This window comes from Papaver somniferum, chromosome 3 (assembly GCF_003573695.1).
Source record: "Papaver somniferum cultivar HN1 chromosome 3, ASM357369v1, whole genome shotgun sequence".
NCBI classification, from domain to species: Eukaryota; Viridiplantae; Streptophyta; class Magnoliopsida; order Ranunculales; family Papaveraceae; genus Papaver; species Papaver somniferum.
The window spans coordinates 90720480-90737567 of record NC_039360.1 but is presented as its reverse complement, the minus strand read 5'-3'; the positions used below and the strand labels follow the sequence as shown (position 1 = coordinate 90737567).

Here is a 17088-nt window from a genome sequence, read left to right as displayed (position 1 = left end):
TTTTGCTTTAGCTATATTCATCGTATTCTTGACGAGCTTAGTTGGAAACAATCTATTTGTTGGAAACTAAATATTAAATCAAAAAATGATCATGTGAAAATTACCTTGAACATCTTATATGATTTGTGTGAGACAGTCATTTGATGTTAGCTCGGGAAGTTTCGTATTGATCATTCGATCACTTGAAAATTACTTGAAGCTAATGGTATGTGTGAGACTACCATTGATCGTCTTCCAAGGATGTTTCAATGATTAAAGTTAGAGTTTAAAACAATTACCCATATCTGGATACAACACGGTATGCATACCTAATATGCAAACTGTATTGTGATGATTCAGGTTCAAACTCTTGTTTGCGTACCTAGTATGCGAACGGATTTACTTGAAAAGGTCCGGATTTCTTATTTGCGTACCGAGTATGCTAACGGGTTTAAATGAGTTGGGTCTGGGACAGTTGTTCGCGAACCGGGATTGTGAACGGCTTGACTAGGCCAAGGTCCGGAGCTGCTGTTCGCGTACCTGGTTGGCGAATACAGTGGTGAAGTTCTAAAATCGGTTACGTATGATTCTCATACTCATGAACTAAAACATTTATGATTTAAGTAATGCAAATTAACTTTGCGAACCGTGGATTAATGTGCATGAATTGATTCTTGTATAAGTACTTTGTACGATTGTGAATCAAACCGATTTCGATTCAATTTGTTCATATATACTTTTATGAGATAGTGAACAATTGAACAACTCTATTTGAAACACAATTTAGATTCATTTGATTATCTTTCATTATTGATCGATCATCATATTTGATCTAGAAGTGTTAAATGAATATGGTTATGTCAAAAGTGTTCATATGGCTAACTTCGGTTAACTGTTATTGAGCCAACTCAATATACACGTTTAGGTACGGTAACCCATATATAAATATAGTTATATTTCATTTGTGTGTAACAAGCTAAGACCATCTAACGGTGGAGATTAATTGCTTTATTTCTAAGCAGACTTAGCTTGAATCTTAAATCAGGAGTTCATCTAACGGTGAATATTGAATGCTTTGTTACTAAGCTACCTTAGCTTTGATTAAAAGCAACCCTGATCTGAAAGACTATACAAGGGAGAACTCTAGTAACTGGAAAACCTAATCCCGACACTTTCTCGTGTCCTAGTTACAAACTAGAGTCGATTCTCCTTTAACCTAGGTTTTACAAAACCATTATTAGGTTAATGACTTGAAGACTTCATTGATTCGTGAAGCCAGATCCAACTATTTTCTATCGTATTGAGTTTTACCTTCTCTAACATTTACTCGAGATTTATCTCCGATAGGTAAGATATAAAAAGTAATCACAACAGTTCTTCGTCTAAGACTCTTGTGATTCCGAAATAACTTTTCTTGTTAATCAGTTGGGTTGTTGTGAGGTAACTAATATTTTTAGGCTGCACTTCGGGAGTATAAGACCGGATTATTAGTTGGTTCCTGTTCACCTTGATCTTTGTATCAAAAGAAGGAACAAAAAAAAAGAATAGACATATATGTGGGAGACAAATTTGTTTATAAGTCTTCGACTTTGGGTCGTAGCAACTCTTAGTTGTGGGCGAGATCATCTAAGGTAATTAAGTGCGCAGAATTCGGCGTGGTTTTAGAGGCATAAGGAACATGACTGTACCTTAATCGACATGAGACTTGGTTAGGGCTCAACCACATTCCATTATGAAGTTAAATTGTAGTTATCTAGTGTCTGTAGCAGCTTAATATAGTGTGGTGTTCAAAAATAGACTAGGTCCCGTGGGTTTTCTGCATTTGCGGTTTCCTCGTTAACAAAATTTCTAGTATATGTGTTATTTCTTTTATGCATAATATTTGTTTATATAATTGAAATATAACAGGTTGTGAGTAGTCCAATCAGTTGATAAATCCGACCTTGATTGTTGGATAGAACTTGATTGACACTTGGGCATTGGTCTTTGGTACCGTCCAAGTTATTTCTCATATCAATCAGGCTCGCAGGTTTCTATCTGTTTGATTTGCTGATTGTATTGAGAAAGAGATAAAAAACTCTTTGATATAATTCTTGATTGAGTCTCACTTTTAACTTGGTGCTCTCGAAATTAAATTGGAGTTTAGTCCATACAGATTGTCGAACGAAGTATTGGGTGTGGTTGTTATACCCCCTCTTTTTCAAACTCGTCGAGATATCCAAGAAGAATCCTAAAGTGAAGGGTAATTTTTGAATTCCTTCTCATATTTTTTATGGTTATTAGCTATAATACTTATATATATGGATTAAGTAAGTAGTATTTTTTAAATCATTAATAATATATTATAGTTAGGTATATTAGAAAGAGATGCTATCTAAAACTCTTTGATGATTTAGCTTCATTTACTTTCAAGTTTCAAACTACGAATTATAATGTTATGAAATGATTTTTGTCAGAGCATTGCTCGAACCCATCAAGCGTTGGTATGTTAAGTTTAGTTGTCATAATTTAGCTCCAAAACTCAAGGCTGCTTGTTAGATTACTACAGTCAACTTCGTTAGGCTAGACTAGGAAGTCTAGAAATGTTGAGACAAACTCGTGTTACTCTGAATAACCTGAAGACGTATCGACATCAACGAACACATCATCCTTCTGTTCGAGGTTAGTAATATAGAATTGACTTGTTTCCATTTTTGTTTCTATCTATGTCGATTTCAAGTCGTTTATATTGAAAACATAACATACGAAGTTATATATATACGATGACTTGATCATTTTAGTATGATCAAAATGCCAATGGAGAATATATAAGTTGTGATTAAGGCTTTGGTACATCGGGATACGAAATATAACGTTTATCTTTTGAACTTCATATATGCGACATAACATTATGTTTGCAATTCGTTACTAGATTGCGTGTTGAACTTTTGGCCAATTCCATGTCTAGAAAACTATATTTAACTACATGATTTTAAGGAAGTAGACTTGCGAAACTTGTTTCTTAGTTAAAAGGAATCCCTAGGAATCTCTAGTAGGACCAATCCCTACTTGAGGATATTTAGCAAGACCAATCCTTACCAGGAGATCTCTTGCAGGACCAATCCCTAATAGCAATTATATTTTCGGTTTTTTTGTATATACTTTAAGATTTACATAGATTTCGGAAAATGAGTTGCTATTTAGGAAAGTTCACAATGTCGACATTATTTGTATCTGAACACATGTTAATATCTTATACATTTATTGTTCATATATTTCCCTTAGTACTCAAGGTGAGATCTCAAACCGAAACAATTGAGAATCTTTTATTTGATTTTCAAATTTATATATATATATTTACTTTCCCATTATGTAAAACATATCTCTGCAAAATGTATTAGTAAAGTATACTTGTATGCTAGCTACTATTGAGTTATCTTCCATGAGAGATTTCGGTATATTAGATGGAATTAGACAAAAGCCGAAAATTGGTATTTATTGCATATCTTTTGATATTTCTGGATTTGGAAATTCTTGGTGTTCATACTACATTGGTCTATAAATATGAAGTTTGTTTTTCTTACAAACTCATCCCAGAACACATGCATTTGTTTTGTAGTCAGTGTCGGAAGCCGGCTAGTAGTATTATTCGTAATACTCACCTAGAAAGGAGAGTAACCTAATTAGGCAAAATCTCTTACGTTCGCTTTATTTAAAGACTTTTGCGGGATCAAGAAGCGTATAAAAGTAATGTTTGTGGGAAAGTGGAATCATATTGTATTTTAGTTTTATATTATTGTTTTTGACTAACGGTGGTTGAACCTTGATTTCACCTAGTTTGCTTATTCTGTGATCCTTCTCTTCTGATATAAGATCACTCCAACTAGATCAATGATCGACAAAGTTTAGATATGTTATGTGATCATCCATTATTAATAGACTCCGTTCTGCGTGTGATTGATCATAAGGGAATCAAGTTATTTTTGCAGGTACATTGAATACTGATGATTTGAAAACAAGAAGATTTTCTTATTGGTATTCCGATTTTTGTGATTATACTTCGTGAACACTTGATTGAATGGGATTCAAAAAGTTGGTTTATCTTTGATAGACTTTCATAACTTGTTGTGTAGATCGGTGATCTATCATTTGGTGGTTCTCTTCAGGATCTGAATCTGATAAGTTGTAAATTAAGATTTAATTATATCGATAATCTTGATCTTGGTTGATCTAAACCGATATAAATAAGTTTATATTATTTAGATGGAAGAACCTTTATATAACTCAACAAATATCTTTGGTTTAATTCTTGAGATTCATAGAGCGGTTACAAAATACAGATTAGTCATTTACTATTTTGGAATACGATCCAAAGAATTTAGTGGTAGAAGTCTTCACAGCGACTGAAGCAACTTAAGATAATGGACTTTATCTTAGGATTCATGTGCGCAGACCAGATCAGTAGTAGGCCCAGAATACTAAAGGAACTAGGTAACATGGAGTTAGTTTAATTGGTCCCAATTATACACAAGTTGGTAGTAGTCTTTGTATAACGCCATATATCTGAGAGTATCCAAAACTAGAGCAGGTCCTGGGGTTTTTCTGCATTTGCGGTTCCCTCGTTAAGAAAATATTCTTTTGTGCTTTTACTTTGTTATTCACATTATAATTATTATTTTAGTTACAATAAAGTAATTGCATTGTATGTTAATCAAATACTTGATTTGATCCCATAGTTGGTTCGGTCTAAACTTATACTATATATCAAGTGGACATCTTGTGGTTGCTATCTTCTTGACGATCATTGTCTATAATAGATCATGCAAGGTGTGTCTTATACGGAAATATTGTGGTGTACGTGGTACCCTTCGCATTTCAATTATAATAAGAAGGAATTAATAATTTTATGTCAAGTTAGTTTATGATAAATTTATTGCTAATGATATTAGTTAGCTTTCAAGATCAATTTTATTCATTTTTGGAAAACAAGTTTCCTCATAGGATTAACTGGGTCTTTCATCTGGGTTGTAGCTTATGGCACATTGGGCATGATAAGCCAAAATTATGCTTTAATTAGGGTATAAGTTGCTATCATTAAATTCTTTGCAAAGAATATTAGTTTTATTTGAAAATCAATTTTTCATTCGTTTTCGGAAGCAAAAGTTTTCTCCTAAGGTCAATTGTGTTTTTCTTCTGGTCTATAGCTTATGGAAGATTGGGAATTATAGGCCAGAATTCAGGAGGTAAGTTGCTACTATGTATTAACAAATTATAGGGTAAAGTTTTTTCTTTTTTTTTTTTTTTGATGGAATCACATTTCAATTTATTCAAATCAAAATTGTGATTACATGATTGCTTACAAAATTATCAAAAACACCAAAATATAAGTTAATCAAAACCCAAATACAAATGACGACACCAATTGAAAATGCATCGCGAATAGAGTGAGCCATAAAGCGCAAAAATATCCAATTTTTTTATGTGCACTAGTAATGAATGATGGTGTAAACCGGAATCAACTCCGACCATTTAAAACAATTATCTTTTTCAATAAGAGATGCTCAAAATAAAGTGGAGTATTTTTCCTAAAATCTTGTAGATCCAAATGAATCCCGATGAATCCCGATTATTAAAGATGGATCTAAAGCGAAGTCGAGCAGAATCGTTGATGTTCTTGACGAATCGAGAATATCAAGCCAAAAAACACCATGGAAATTTGAAAGAATCGCTATTAGAAGGAAGAAAAATCATCGTAAAGACGGAGAAAACATCGCCTTCAGCGAAGAAGAGTGTCCATAGACATCAAAAACAAAACCTGAAATTATTAATTAAATTATTTTTATTCATAAAAAACTAAAATTTCTTGCTCAGGTCTACCCAAAAAAAAGGACTAGATCCGAACAAGATGGAAAAAAAGTTTTAGGTTTTTTTTTTCCCTTGTAGGAGTAAGAGAGAGGAGAAAAGATGACTATTAAAGGTTAAAGTCAGATCACTTCGTTATCCAGGGTCAACATTGTACACTCGAAACCCACTAAATTATATATTTTTCTTAGGGTTATTTAATATTTGGTACCCATCAAACGTCCAATACCTAGCTTTGGTACCCAACATTTGAAATATTAATGGTTAGTACCTAGACCTGTGAGAGACTGTCAAGTCAAACCATTGACCTAACCTTCTGTTACTTAAATATATAAATTATTGATAAATATTAATTTTTCAACAGCGTTAACTCTTCGTTACTAAAAAAGAAAATCAAAGATATGAATTCATTACACATCTGTCACACCTTCCCTACCACGATTCTCTTCTCGTCTCTCCAGCTAAAGAAATGAATTCATCAAGAAAGCATATTCTGGACCGATCGTTGACCTGCAAATCTTCTCCAACTCGTACCTAAAGCACCAGTATAAGCACCACCAACACCATGGTTGCATATTTACAACGTCAAAATTGAAGTTACGAAAAACATTCAACACATTAAGAAAATTGACTCTCAATCAAATTGAATCATCAAAAAAACCTAGAAAGACCAAAACTTGATTGAGCATAACAACCCCAACAAGAAATCTTCAATCTTCACGAAAAAAACTTCCACTCATCTCCACCACCACCACAACCGGCAACAATCACCACCACCACCACCATAATCAAGCCAAAAAAATCCAGTTAAAATCCATCCTCAATTTCAAAAAATCATACTTAATTTCAATCCCCAATTAACGAATTGACAATCAAATCAGCAAAAAGCTACAACCTTTTAACAATATCTACACTCAAACAATCAAACAAAATCAAAAATCAAAAATTCAAACTCCTCAAAACCTAATTTCCTCCTTGATTAAACCTTAAGAAGATTCACCAAATCTCAAAAAATATAATCAAAACCCCTAAAAAAATCACTACCGGTAATTAATCAAAATCAATATACGTTGAGATTCAAACAAAAGTAATTTATTTATTTTGAAGTAATAATTTCGAAACTTACCCTTTTGTTATTCCTTTTGTTCTTCTTCCTGTTATGAAATTAGAGATCTAAGTTCTATATATGAAGATGAAAGGTTGGAGTTACAAGGGAAATAGGATTACTAAAATTATGTGAGAACTTAAAGGAACATAGAAAAAAGAAGATGATATGAAGTCGAACCTTTGATTTTCCTCGAAGTGATTAGAAAAATCTATGTATTTGGAGTAGCAGAGAGAGACAAAGAAGATAATTGAAAATGGAAGTTAGAGAAAATTTAATCGTGTCCATTTATTCAGGTGCCACGTTCAAATTCAGACTTTAACTGGACGTTACGTATTTATTATTATAATTCCTAACGGTAATTATAATGCTTAATGCTAATATGGTAATAAAGAACGTTCTGTTATTGAAATATAATTTACGTGAAGTCAACGTGTTGACTTGACAATCAACGACGGTTCCAAGTACCAACTCTTAATATTTTGAATGTTGGGTATCAAAGCTAGGTGTTGGACATTTGCACGGTACCAAACATTAAATAGCTCTTTTCTTATTATTATATATATAGCCTCACCATAAAAAAATATTTTCAGTGTCGCCCATTCACGAGGAGCAACATAATTAAACCAGATCATTTTGATCTAGATACAAAAAAGGAATGACCTAATGATTCAACTTCACCTGTAAAATTGATAAATTCACGCATTAGTCCAAATAAAAATTCAACCGCATGGAAAAAGGCTAATACAAGGGCTGAAGTGAGATTTTTTTGTCTCTCTCCATTTTTACGAAGTCACAAGTAGTTAACAAAATCAACAATGATGAAAGGAGTAAAAAATGAGTTGAGATAGTCCTTAAAAAAATAAATAAAATGTTTTTAGAACATGTTTTGTTTGAGAAAATGAAAACACAAAAGATGTTCAATAAAGAATAAAGTGATTCCTTTGGGTTATAAGAATTTTAAGCTCATGGGGTGGTGGATTTTGAATTCCCCTTACTAAGAACCATGATTCTTGGGAATGGATTCAATTCTCACCATTCGAAAATGTTATAATGTAAATTGGGAGCTCTATCCATCTCATCAAAGAAGCTAGTGACAGCCAACTCAAACTTTCTAAATTTGATTTGGTTTTGTTAATAACTGGGATTACCTTGAATAATTCTAAATTTGATTTGATTTGGTTTTGTTAATAACTCGGGATTACCTTGAATAAGGGTGAGTATTTAAGGTCGAATCCGCGTATTGGAAACAGTGAGCAGATGCCTTATCTGTACGCCGACGGATTAGATGCAGGGGTGGAGTTAAAAATTCGTTGGACATCCACATGCGCTAAATTTATAGTTATTTTGGTATGTTTATCTTGTTCACTAATGTTGATATTAGTTGTTTAGTTGAAGTATTAGTATATAGACTTCCTGATATTGTTATATGTATAAATGAAATTATAAATACAAAACTGGTTAAAAAGACCAAAATCAACAATTCCTGGGTGAGATGGACAGTTAGATTTTGATACTGTTTAAATGGACAAAAATGTAAAAATAGGCAGGATGTAACCAGTTTCATCGTGCCCATTTTCAAATATTTTTTCTTATTTTTAGTTTACACAAGATGTATCCAGTTTCATCCTTGCTATTTTTTAAATTTAAGTTAGGATGAAACCAGTTTCATTTTTACTCTTTTTTTTTGGCCATTTCACCCAAACTATTTTTTACTCGTCCATTTGAACCGTGATTTAAAAATATTTGAACAAATGACCCATTTTCCGAATTATAAATGTTGACATTAATTTACTATTATTAAATGAAATTGATAAGTTTCTTTACCAGTATTTGATGAGAAATGAGTTTTTTTTTTTTTGAAAATAACCAAATATATTACTAGCAAAGAGACTAATCTGCAGATTCAGACTCATGTAGAATCAATTCTGTGTGAGTTGTCCGTCCGATGAATGAATCTGTGTATGAGAAATGAGTTTGTTTGCTAATATTTGACGATCGAGTGAAGAAAATGTCGATAAAAGTTGTGTGTATTTGATTTAGCATCAGAAATCATGGAAACGGGTCTTAAGTCGTTTAACATTAGAAATCATGTAAATGGGGTCTTAAGTCATTAGATCATCTGTATTTAACCCGTCGGATATTATGCGGATAGCCGTTCAAGCAATTAGGGGAGGGTCCAGTACGCTAGAACTAAGTAAACGTTAATATCAACAGACGTAAAAACTTAATTAACAACCCAGCAATAATTTCATATGCAATTTTAGGTCACCTGAACATCGGATTCCAGTTCGTCAGAGACTCACAGCTATAAATATCTGCTCAAGAGACAAACTCATGCTCAACCTGTCTTACCTTTTTTCTTAATATTTACAATTTCACAAACAGTTAATATTAGAAGGCTATTATTGGGGCGTCACATTTCATCAGAGGGGCGTCACCTAATAAGACAAAAATGGGTCACTCACAAGTAATATAAAAAACTCCTTATCTCAAATAATTTTGAAATGACCAAACAACACTTATGTAGTTAATTTTAATTTAATTAGATAATAATTAAATTAAGAAGATGAATTTTGTTAAATGGTGGAGAGGGTTTAATACAAAGTGATGATGAATCTCAACCAATTGAAGAAATAAATCAACAAAGTGAATAACCAATGGTTGAAAATCAACAGGTACACCTCTAAACTATCTCCCATGGGTTCAATTTCGCTCAAAACTAGCTTAAATACGCAAAAAGTTTGAGATTTTTAGACTTTCATGGAAAATTACGGTTGGGTTTAGCTTCGTTGCCAATCGTAATTTAGGTTTACGTCTAGATTTTGGAAGAACTCCAAACCGTAACTGGTTCCAATAGGACAAAATTGAATTACGGTTGGTAATATGTCATGCCAAACACTTCAAAAACCCAGACGTGGGAGAATACGTCTGGAAAAAAAATTCACGAACCTAGATGTAGAAGATTACGTCTGGAAAGTTTACTTCGCGAACCTAGACGTAGAAGATCACGTCTGGAAAAATTACATCACGAACCTAGACGTAATCCAATTTGAAGCTTCTTCTAAAACATCCAGGAGAATTACGTCTAGGTTAGCCTATAAGATAAACATGGACGTAAATTCATTTTCTACGGTTGGAATTAAAAGGAACCTGGACGTGATTTCAATTTCTACGGTTGGAATGAAGAGAAACCTGGACGTAAACCAACATGCAAGCTAATTCTACGGTTTGAATTCATCCAAACCTGTATGTAAGTTCTTCAAAAACTGAAAGTACGGTTGGCGAACCTAGACGTAATCGCAACGATGAAGTTAGAGCTGTCAATTTATAACCCGGCTTGCGGGTTGACCCTAACCCGGCTTGTTTTAACCCGGCCCGTTGTCTAAACAAGGTTAGGGTTGGCATATACAACCCTACTAGAAAACAAGCCGGGCTAGGGCCAATCCTCGGGTTACCCGTCAACCCGTCAAAATTAATAAATATATCCCTCAATCCCACCAACTCTTTAAAATCCATGATTTACAAACATATATTAGAATTAGTTAATTTTAAATCAATAAATAAAGCTAATTTTGGATCTACCCAAACAAATATAACAATTTTTAGATTTTAAATAATCAATCAATAAATTAAATTACAACTTAGATTCATCAATCACATATTTATTCGGGATGTCCTAAATTGATAAAAGGACTAGCATAATTTAAACAGTGAGTTAGTCTTACTCACATTAATTTAAACTTATAAAATGATTAAAAAAAAAAGTAAAATGCTTAGTTGATGTTAGGGCTCTCTGCCTAAGAAAACTAAAGCGCCGTAACCGGCTATATCGTTGATTAAGTGGCAATAAAAACGTCCACTTTACAACTCAGTGGTGGGGCTTCTAGTTAAACACCAAATTGACCTAGGTTCGACCTTTACTAAGTGAATAATCCTAAACAATCCTAAATTTTAAATCTAATTTTTAAATTGATAATATTCACAAACCAACCCGCCAACCCGTCAGGGTTGACCCGTCTAGGGCTAGGGTTGGGGTTTTGAGCTTGTTCGTGAATAGTACTAGGGCTAGGGTTGACCCTAACCCTAGTGCGGGTTGGCAAGCTAGGGACGGGTTGACCCTAGCTTGGCCCGTTTGACAGCTCTAGATGAAGTGAATTGAAGTTGAATTGAATTGAAATTACTGAGAAGGAAGAGGAGCAGTTTTTTTGCGAATTTGAATAGAAAAAATTAGGTTTTTAAATTTTTATTTTAATTAAAGGGTAATCTAGACATTTTGTTTATGTGTTAGGATATCCCATAACCACTTTTTTGGACACTAAGAATTCAAGTGAAGCCCCTCTAATGAAATGTGACGTTCCAATAATAACCTTCTAATATTATCTCGACCTTTGCTTGGGTGGGCCAATATATATGAACCAAATGGGTACACCTTCCCCCGCCACAGGATCCGATGGGGTGGGCTTTTTAAATCTAGAGTGGGACCTCAAAACAACAATCAACGGTTAAATTTTATTGATCCATAATTGGTCCGTCTTTAGCCTTTCCGACATTATCTAATGAGCCTGCATTAAGTTTTTTTTTTTTTTCCTTTTTCTTTTTTCGGAGGGTTTGCCTTAACGATTCGTTGCTTCCCCAGATAGAAAAGTCAGAAGACACGACAAAGTATGTACGTGCTCTCCTAAAGTTTCAGGCTCTGAGCGTCTCCTGTCCCACGTCTCCATCGTAGCACGTTGCAAACGAGCATTGAATATTTGCAACAATGCTCAAAAATCAAACTTTGGAAAATAAAAGCGTCGCCATTAGCTCTTAAAAGCGTTGCTTGTTCTTACCCTAATACAGTAGTGAACAGACGAAAATAGCCCTGATAATCGTTCCAAATTCCAATCCCATTTACTTTTCCTAACCTTCATCCCCCGAAGGAGCACTCAGATAGACTACCAATGTTTTTTCAAATTCCTTAGAAATGTCTTCGTCGTCATCATCATCATCATCATCTCTAACCTGCGGTAGATTGGCGACATGGACTATAATTGCAGTTCTGCTGCAAATTCTAGGTCTTTTACTCTTTGTTTTAGGGTTCTTCCCTGTCAAACCAGCTCTCTCCGGCGTTAGGTATTACTACTGATACATTTCATCTTTAAATGTATTCTTCAATCAAGGTATCCTCTATTACTTATTATTATTTGCTCTTGATTGATTTCACAGTGGTATGGAGAGTTATAGGGATCCAATGTCTAGTTCCAGAGAAGATCAAGAGCAGACAAATCATCTGTCTCAAAACCAACTGAGATCCTTATACAAGGTATTGCAGTTTCTATTATAGTTTTGCTTGACATTATGCACATGTACTTAGGTCGAGTGAATCGTTCTTGTTAACAGGATATGTCGAAGATATCGCCCACATTTGATCGGTTAATACTAATGGTATGCACACTACTTGGCAATGTTGGTACTTGGTAGTATTGTTGATTACAATTATAATCTGTTGGTGTGAATCTGGAGGATAACTTTCATTTTCGGGATTGCAACATATGTCAGTTTAGGTTGTTGATGGTCTTCCAGCAGAGTTTGTTCTGGGAAGGGGCGATCAACCTCCAACTAAAGCTATGATGGAAGCTATGCCATATACTCAGTCATTATTATCTCATGGAAAAGCAATTGGGTACCACACGAAAGCAGCTCCTCCCACAGTTACAATGCCTCACTTAAAGGTGATTTTTTTGATGGCCTGTGAAAGAGATTATTTTGTGTGTGTTTTGTTGAAACATTTTTTGATGTATATATGCAGGCAATGGTTTCAGGAGCAATTGGGGGATTTCTTGATGTGGCGTTCAATTTTAATTCACAAGCTTTTCGAGATGACAATTTGCTTGGTTAGTTTTATTACAACTTGTGGAAGGCAAAATGGAAATTTAATGGACACAGAGTTTATTAAAATCCACAATTCAATCATTTCAGGTCAGTTATACAGCATTGGAAAGAAAATGGTGATGCATGGTGATGAAACATGGATTAAGTTGTTTCCTGGATTATTTACAAGGCATGATGGAGTTAGCAGTTTCTATGTAGGTCTATACATTGTTGCCGTCTAACTTCGATACTGATGTATTTGTTTTGTACTATTGTAATCCGAATTCTTCGTTATAGGTCAAAGATACTGTTGAAATGGATCACAATGTTTCTCGACATTTGGGAGCTGAACTTACAGCTACAGATTGGGATCTTTTGGTACGAATTTTAACTCTCGAGGCTAATATTTCTGATAGTGATAGACATGTCAGAGTTGATACGTTTTTGATATCAGCTTATTGTTCTAGAATTCTCCTCCAAGCTTTTGGAATTAATATTTTATCTATATATATTATTTTCTGCTCTAAATTTCTGATAGATTCTTCACTATCTAGGCTTGGATCATGTTGGCCATATTGGTGGGCGTAGTAGGTAACACATTTCTTCTTTTTCATTCAGGATCATGCAATTATCACTGTGGATTCAATAGTAAATTTCCTAATTCTTATAAGAGCTGAATTATAATCTGTCCAACAATTCCAGTATCTTGATGATCCCAAAACTGAAAGAGATGGATGAAGTTATTAAGAAAATTCACATGAGCTCAGACCTACCTCAAGACTCTTCTAATGGGGGGACACTTTTGGTTTGTGTTTTTTGATTTTGCTATTTATTTGTCTTTACAAATTACGCCGGACATTTTTGTAATTAGTACTTAAGATGTTGGTGTTTAAAAAGTAAATAGCGGTACTACTCCTTAAATAGTAAATTGTGGTATTACTCCTTGTTGACTAAAACATCTTGTGTAGATGGTAGTCAGTGACCATGGCATGACTGAAAATGGGAACCATGGTGGATCTTCATACGAGGAAACAGATTCACTAGCTCTTTTTATCGGTATATCTAAGCTGCCAGAATATGCATCGGCAACCCGAAAAACAGCTTCTCAGGTAATCGACTGCTCTTATTTTAGCATCATTTGTATTTGAGTAACTATTATCGAGATCGAATAATTATTTTCCTTTTTGTATAATCATTAGAATGTTTTGTTGATCATCCCCATGAAAGATTCAGTAAAACAATGACTTGATTAATCTTCTGAGCAGTATTGTGCCTCTTTTGTCACCATTTAACACCCTACTTTCAAGAATCTTCGACTCATATACTATCAAGTTCATGCATCTATATGCTGGTTATGAGTGACACATTTATAGATCAGAATATTCCTTGGATGCCCTGTGAAAATATTACTCTAGTAGTGAAATTTTGTTCTGAATATGATCTTGTTCCGTGTTTTCTTACATTCTTTTGTTACTTTTGCTACTTTTCTATTGCTCCAGGTAGACATAGCACCAACATTGGCTCTTCTTTTTGGAGTGCCAATTCCAAAAAATAACATTGGTGTTCTGATGGCAGAAGTCTTTGATTCACTAGCAGGTTCAGTTCTTCCCGTTTGTAATTGATGTGGCATGTTTAGACCATTCATCTGCGCTCCTTAGGACTCGGTCAAAATCCAGATACTTAGGGCAATTATTTAGACTGAGATATGGCCATGTATGCTTTGCTCATATCTGAATTTGTCTAAAACTACTCTGTTCTACTATTTGGAATACAGATGACCAAAAACTGCGAGCTTTGGAATTAAATTCATGGCAGTTACTTCGATTACTGCAAGCAAAGCTGCCGGCTTTATCTTGTGGTAGTTATCCATGTGACGACTATGATGAGGCACAATGTTCAGGAATAAAGGCATGCAAAGTTAGTATTGAGCAGAGGTTTTGCTGTTTATTTTTGAAAGCCACAACTCTCCACAGTTCATGGACATCTCAAAAACACAGAACCTCTAGGTAAACTAAAGAAACTGGCATACTGATCCACTTAAAATTAAGGAATTATAATTTTCTTTTACATAGTACTGTTGGCTTGTTGCCTTTATTGATTACATATTCATCGATGTACAGGTCTAATAGTAGTGAAGATGTGAGGAGCACAATTGCAGCATATAATGAATTTCTAAGAACTTCAAGTGAGTGGCTATCACGGAGAGCCACTGATGTAAGTAGCACTGAGCTTGTTGTTAACTAGTAGTTTTAAATAAAATATCTATCACATATGGTTGGATGGAGTTATATAGCTATCTTGTACATGACAAGAATCCGTCAAATTCTAACAGTCTCATCTTTGGCAGAAACCTCCTGAACTGCTTGCTCCTGGAATTGCCTCAATGGCTGTATCTTGTGCAATGTTCTTGTTTATTCTATTCTGTTTGTGCAAGGAAGTGTATCTTAAAGAGAATCAAGGGCTTCTTGACTGCAGTTACAAGTGGCATTTGGATGAGGTTTACGCTTTGGTTGTGGTTGTGATCTTTGTTTTTAGTATGGGATCAAGTTCTATGGTAGAGGAAGAGCAATACATATGGCACTTTTTGACATCCACATTGTATTTGATATTTCTTCGTAAAAGTTTTCAGTCGCCATCTCCAGGAGCAGTACCAAGCATGGGCACTATGATCAAGAGACTAAAGAGCAGCAACCATTGCCCAATATATTCCATTATCTTCGTGCTTATTTGTGGGAGGATATTGAGAGGCTGGCATCAAGGTGGTGTTAATTGGGTTCATCTGCCTGACATATCAAAATGGCTTGAACAGACTGATCCTCCTACAATACAATCCTTCCAAATTGTCTCACTTCTCTTTATCATTGGTATGAGCTCCTTCAATCTTTATCTACTAGAACCAAAGAGAGGAATCGTTCTGGTCGTTCAGGTCAGCTTGTTCTTGTCCGGGTTCCTTTTAGTAATGCACATCATGGAATTTCAGGGCACTGTATTTGGACAATCTAACTATAGTTCCACTTTAATAGCTCAAAGTATATATGCAACCATTATCATGACAATAATTGTGACTGTTTTACAAGCACCATGGGTTACACCTGTTTCAGTTGGTGACCATCAAGTAAACTACGAAGCCCATTTGGTAAATTCTGCTTCCAAAGATATGGAAATCAGATCTCTTCTACCTGCTGTAAAATATTCTTTGCACTTGATTGGATTGACATACACAGTATGTTGGTGCCTTCTACAACTCTTACTTCAACAACCAGTTAATGCAATGCCTGTCTTATTGCTTTTCTTTCAAATTCTGGGGAGCATGTTCTACTTTTCCAACAATGAGACAGATAGCAAACACTGGGTCAAGGTCAGCTCCCGAATGCCAATTCCTTTTCTTATCTATATGCAAATCCACGTGCTAATACTACACTCTGTAGGTTGCAGCATTGTACTTTCTGGGAATGGCTGGCCATTTTGGCCTTGGGAACAGCAACACTCTTGCTACTATTGATGTTGCAGGAGCTTTTATAGTAAGTTTTATCTCTGCCTCTTGGTGTACCCTACTTCCTTTACGTGGTATGATGTTCTAATGTAGAAAAACAAAAGATAGACGATGACAGAAAGTAAAATGTACAAGAAGTTTTGACTGACTGGTATCATTGTTGCTAGGGAATCTCGAGTCACTCAACATTACTTTCTGGAGTTCTGATGTTCATTATTACCATGGCATCTCCAATGTTATTCCTTCTCAGCCTGGTGTTTTACATATCAACCGGGGATGCTAGCTATTTGCTGCTCTCCAAGAATAGAGACTTGGGACATCTTCTTCAAATGATGATCGGCTTTCCTTGCCTTGTTCCATTGGCCTTAAATTCAGTTACACTGACTGCATTCACCGTCGTTTTGTTCGCAATGAGAAACCATCTATTCGTTTGGAGTGTATTTTCACCGAAGTAAGTATGAACATCTTATGAACGTTGATTTGTATACACTATTTACCTCATTTAGCATCAGATCTATAACATTTCATATGACCTTTCAAATTGTTAAGAACGTAGAAGTGTACTATTCATCATATGATTAATCCTAACTAGCATAATATTGTTCTTACAGGTACTTGTATGTCCTGGCTATGGCAGTTTGCGTATATGTTGGAGTGTTTATAGTAGCTATTACTGGTATTTACACGTGTTCGGTATTCTTCTTAAGGGAAAGAATGCTTCGACCTAAATCCAATACCAAGTTAAAGAGCTGAGATACCCAGCCAGTTTTGCTCAAGAAATGGTATATACCAACGACGAAAAACTTCACCCATGAAA

The 17088-nt window shown here is 34.7% G+C and overlaps 1 protein-coding gene and 1 long non-coding RNA gene across 2 annotated transcripts; one reads left to right on the top strand and one right to left on the bottom strand.

The window, feature by feature from the left end:
* Positions 1–6143: 6143 nt before the first annotated feature.
* On the bottom strand, positions 6144–7222 carry LOC113361469. Its single transcript, XR_003365135.1, has 2 exons — positions 7106–7222; positions 6144–6974 (listed from the first exon to the last, which is right to left on the bottom strand). It is a non-coding gene; the product is annotated as an uncharacterized LOC113361469 (long non-coding RNA).
* Positions 7223–11876: 4654 nt separating this feature from the next.
* LOC113356796 (GPI ethanolamine phosphate transferase 2-like) lies at positions 11877–17060 on the top strand. The gene is made up of 17 exons (XM_026600019.1): positions 11877–12040; positions 12134–12230; positions 12308–12352; positions 12472–12639; positions 12717–12801; positions 12887–12993; positions 13076–13156; positions 13317–13369; positions 13481–13583; positions 13747–13887; positions 14278–14374; positions 14553–14784; positions 14899–14992; positions 15126–16136; positions 16207–16299; positions 16439–16722; positions 16883–17060. The coding sequence occupies exons 1-17, from the start codon at positions 11892–11894 to the stop codon at positions 17022–17024; spliced, it is 2982 nt and encodes a 993-aa protein (XP_026455804.1). The 5' UTR covers positions 11877–11891; the 3' UTR covers positions 17025–17060.
* The last annotated feature ends 28 nt before the right edge of the window (positions 17061–17088 follow it).

Coding starts and splice junctions, on each gene's coding strand:
- LOC113356796 (XM_026600019.1), top strand. CDS start 11,892: ATGTCTTCGTCGTCATCATCATCATCATCATCTCTAACCTGCGGTAGA. Junction 13,584..13,746: donor CTAATGGGGGGACACTTTTG/GTTTGTGTTTTT, acceptor CATCTTGTGTAG/ATGGTAGTCAGTGACCATGG. Junction 13,888..14,277: donor CCCGAAAAACAGCTTCTCAG/GTAATCGACTGC, acceptor CTATTGCTCCAG/GTAGACATAGCACCAACATT.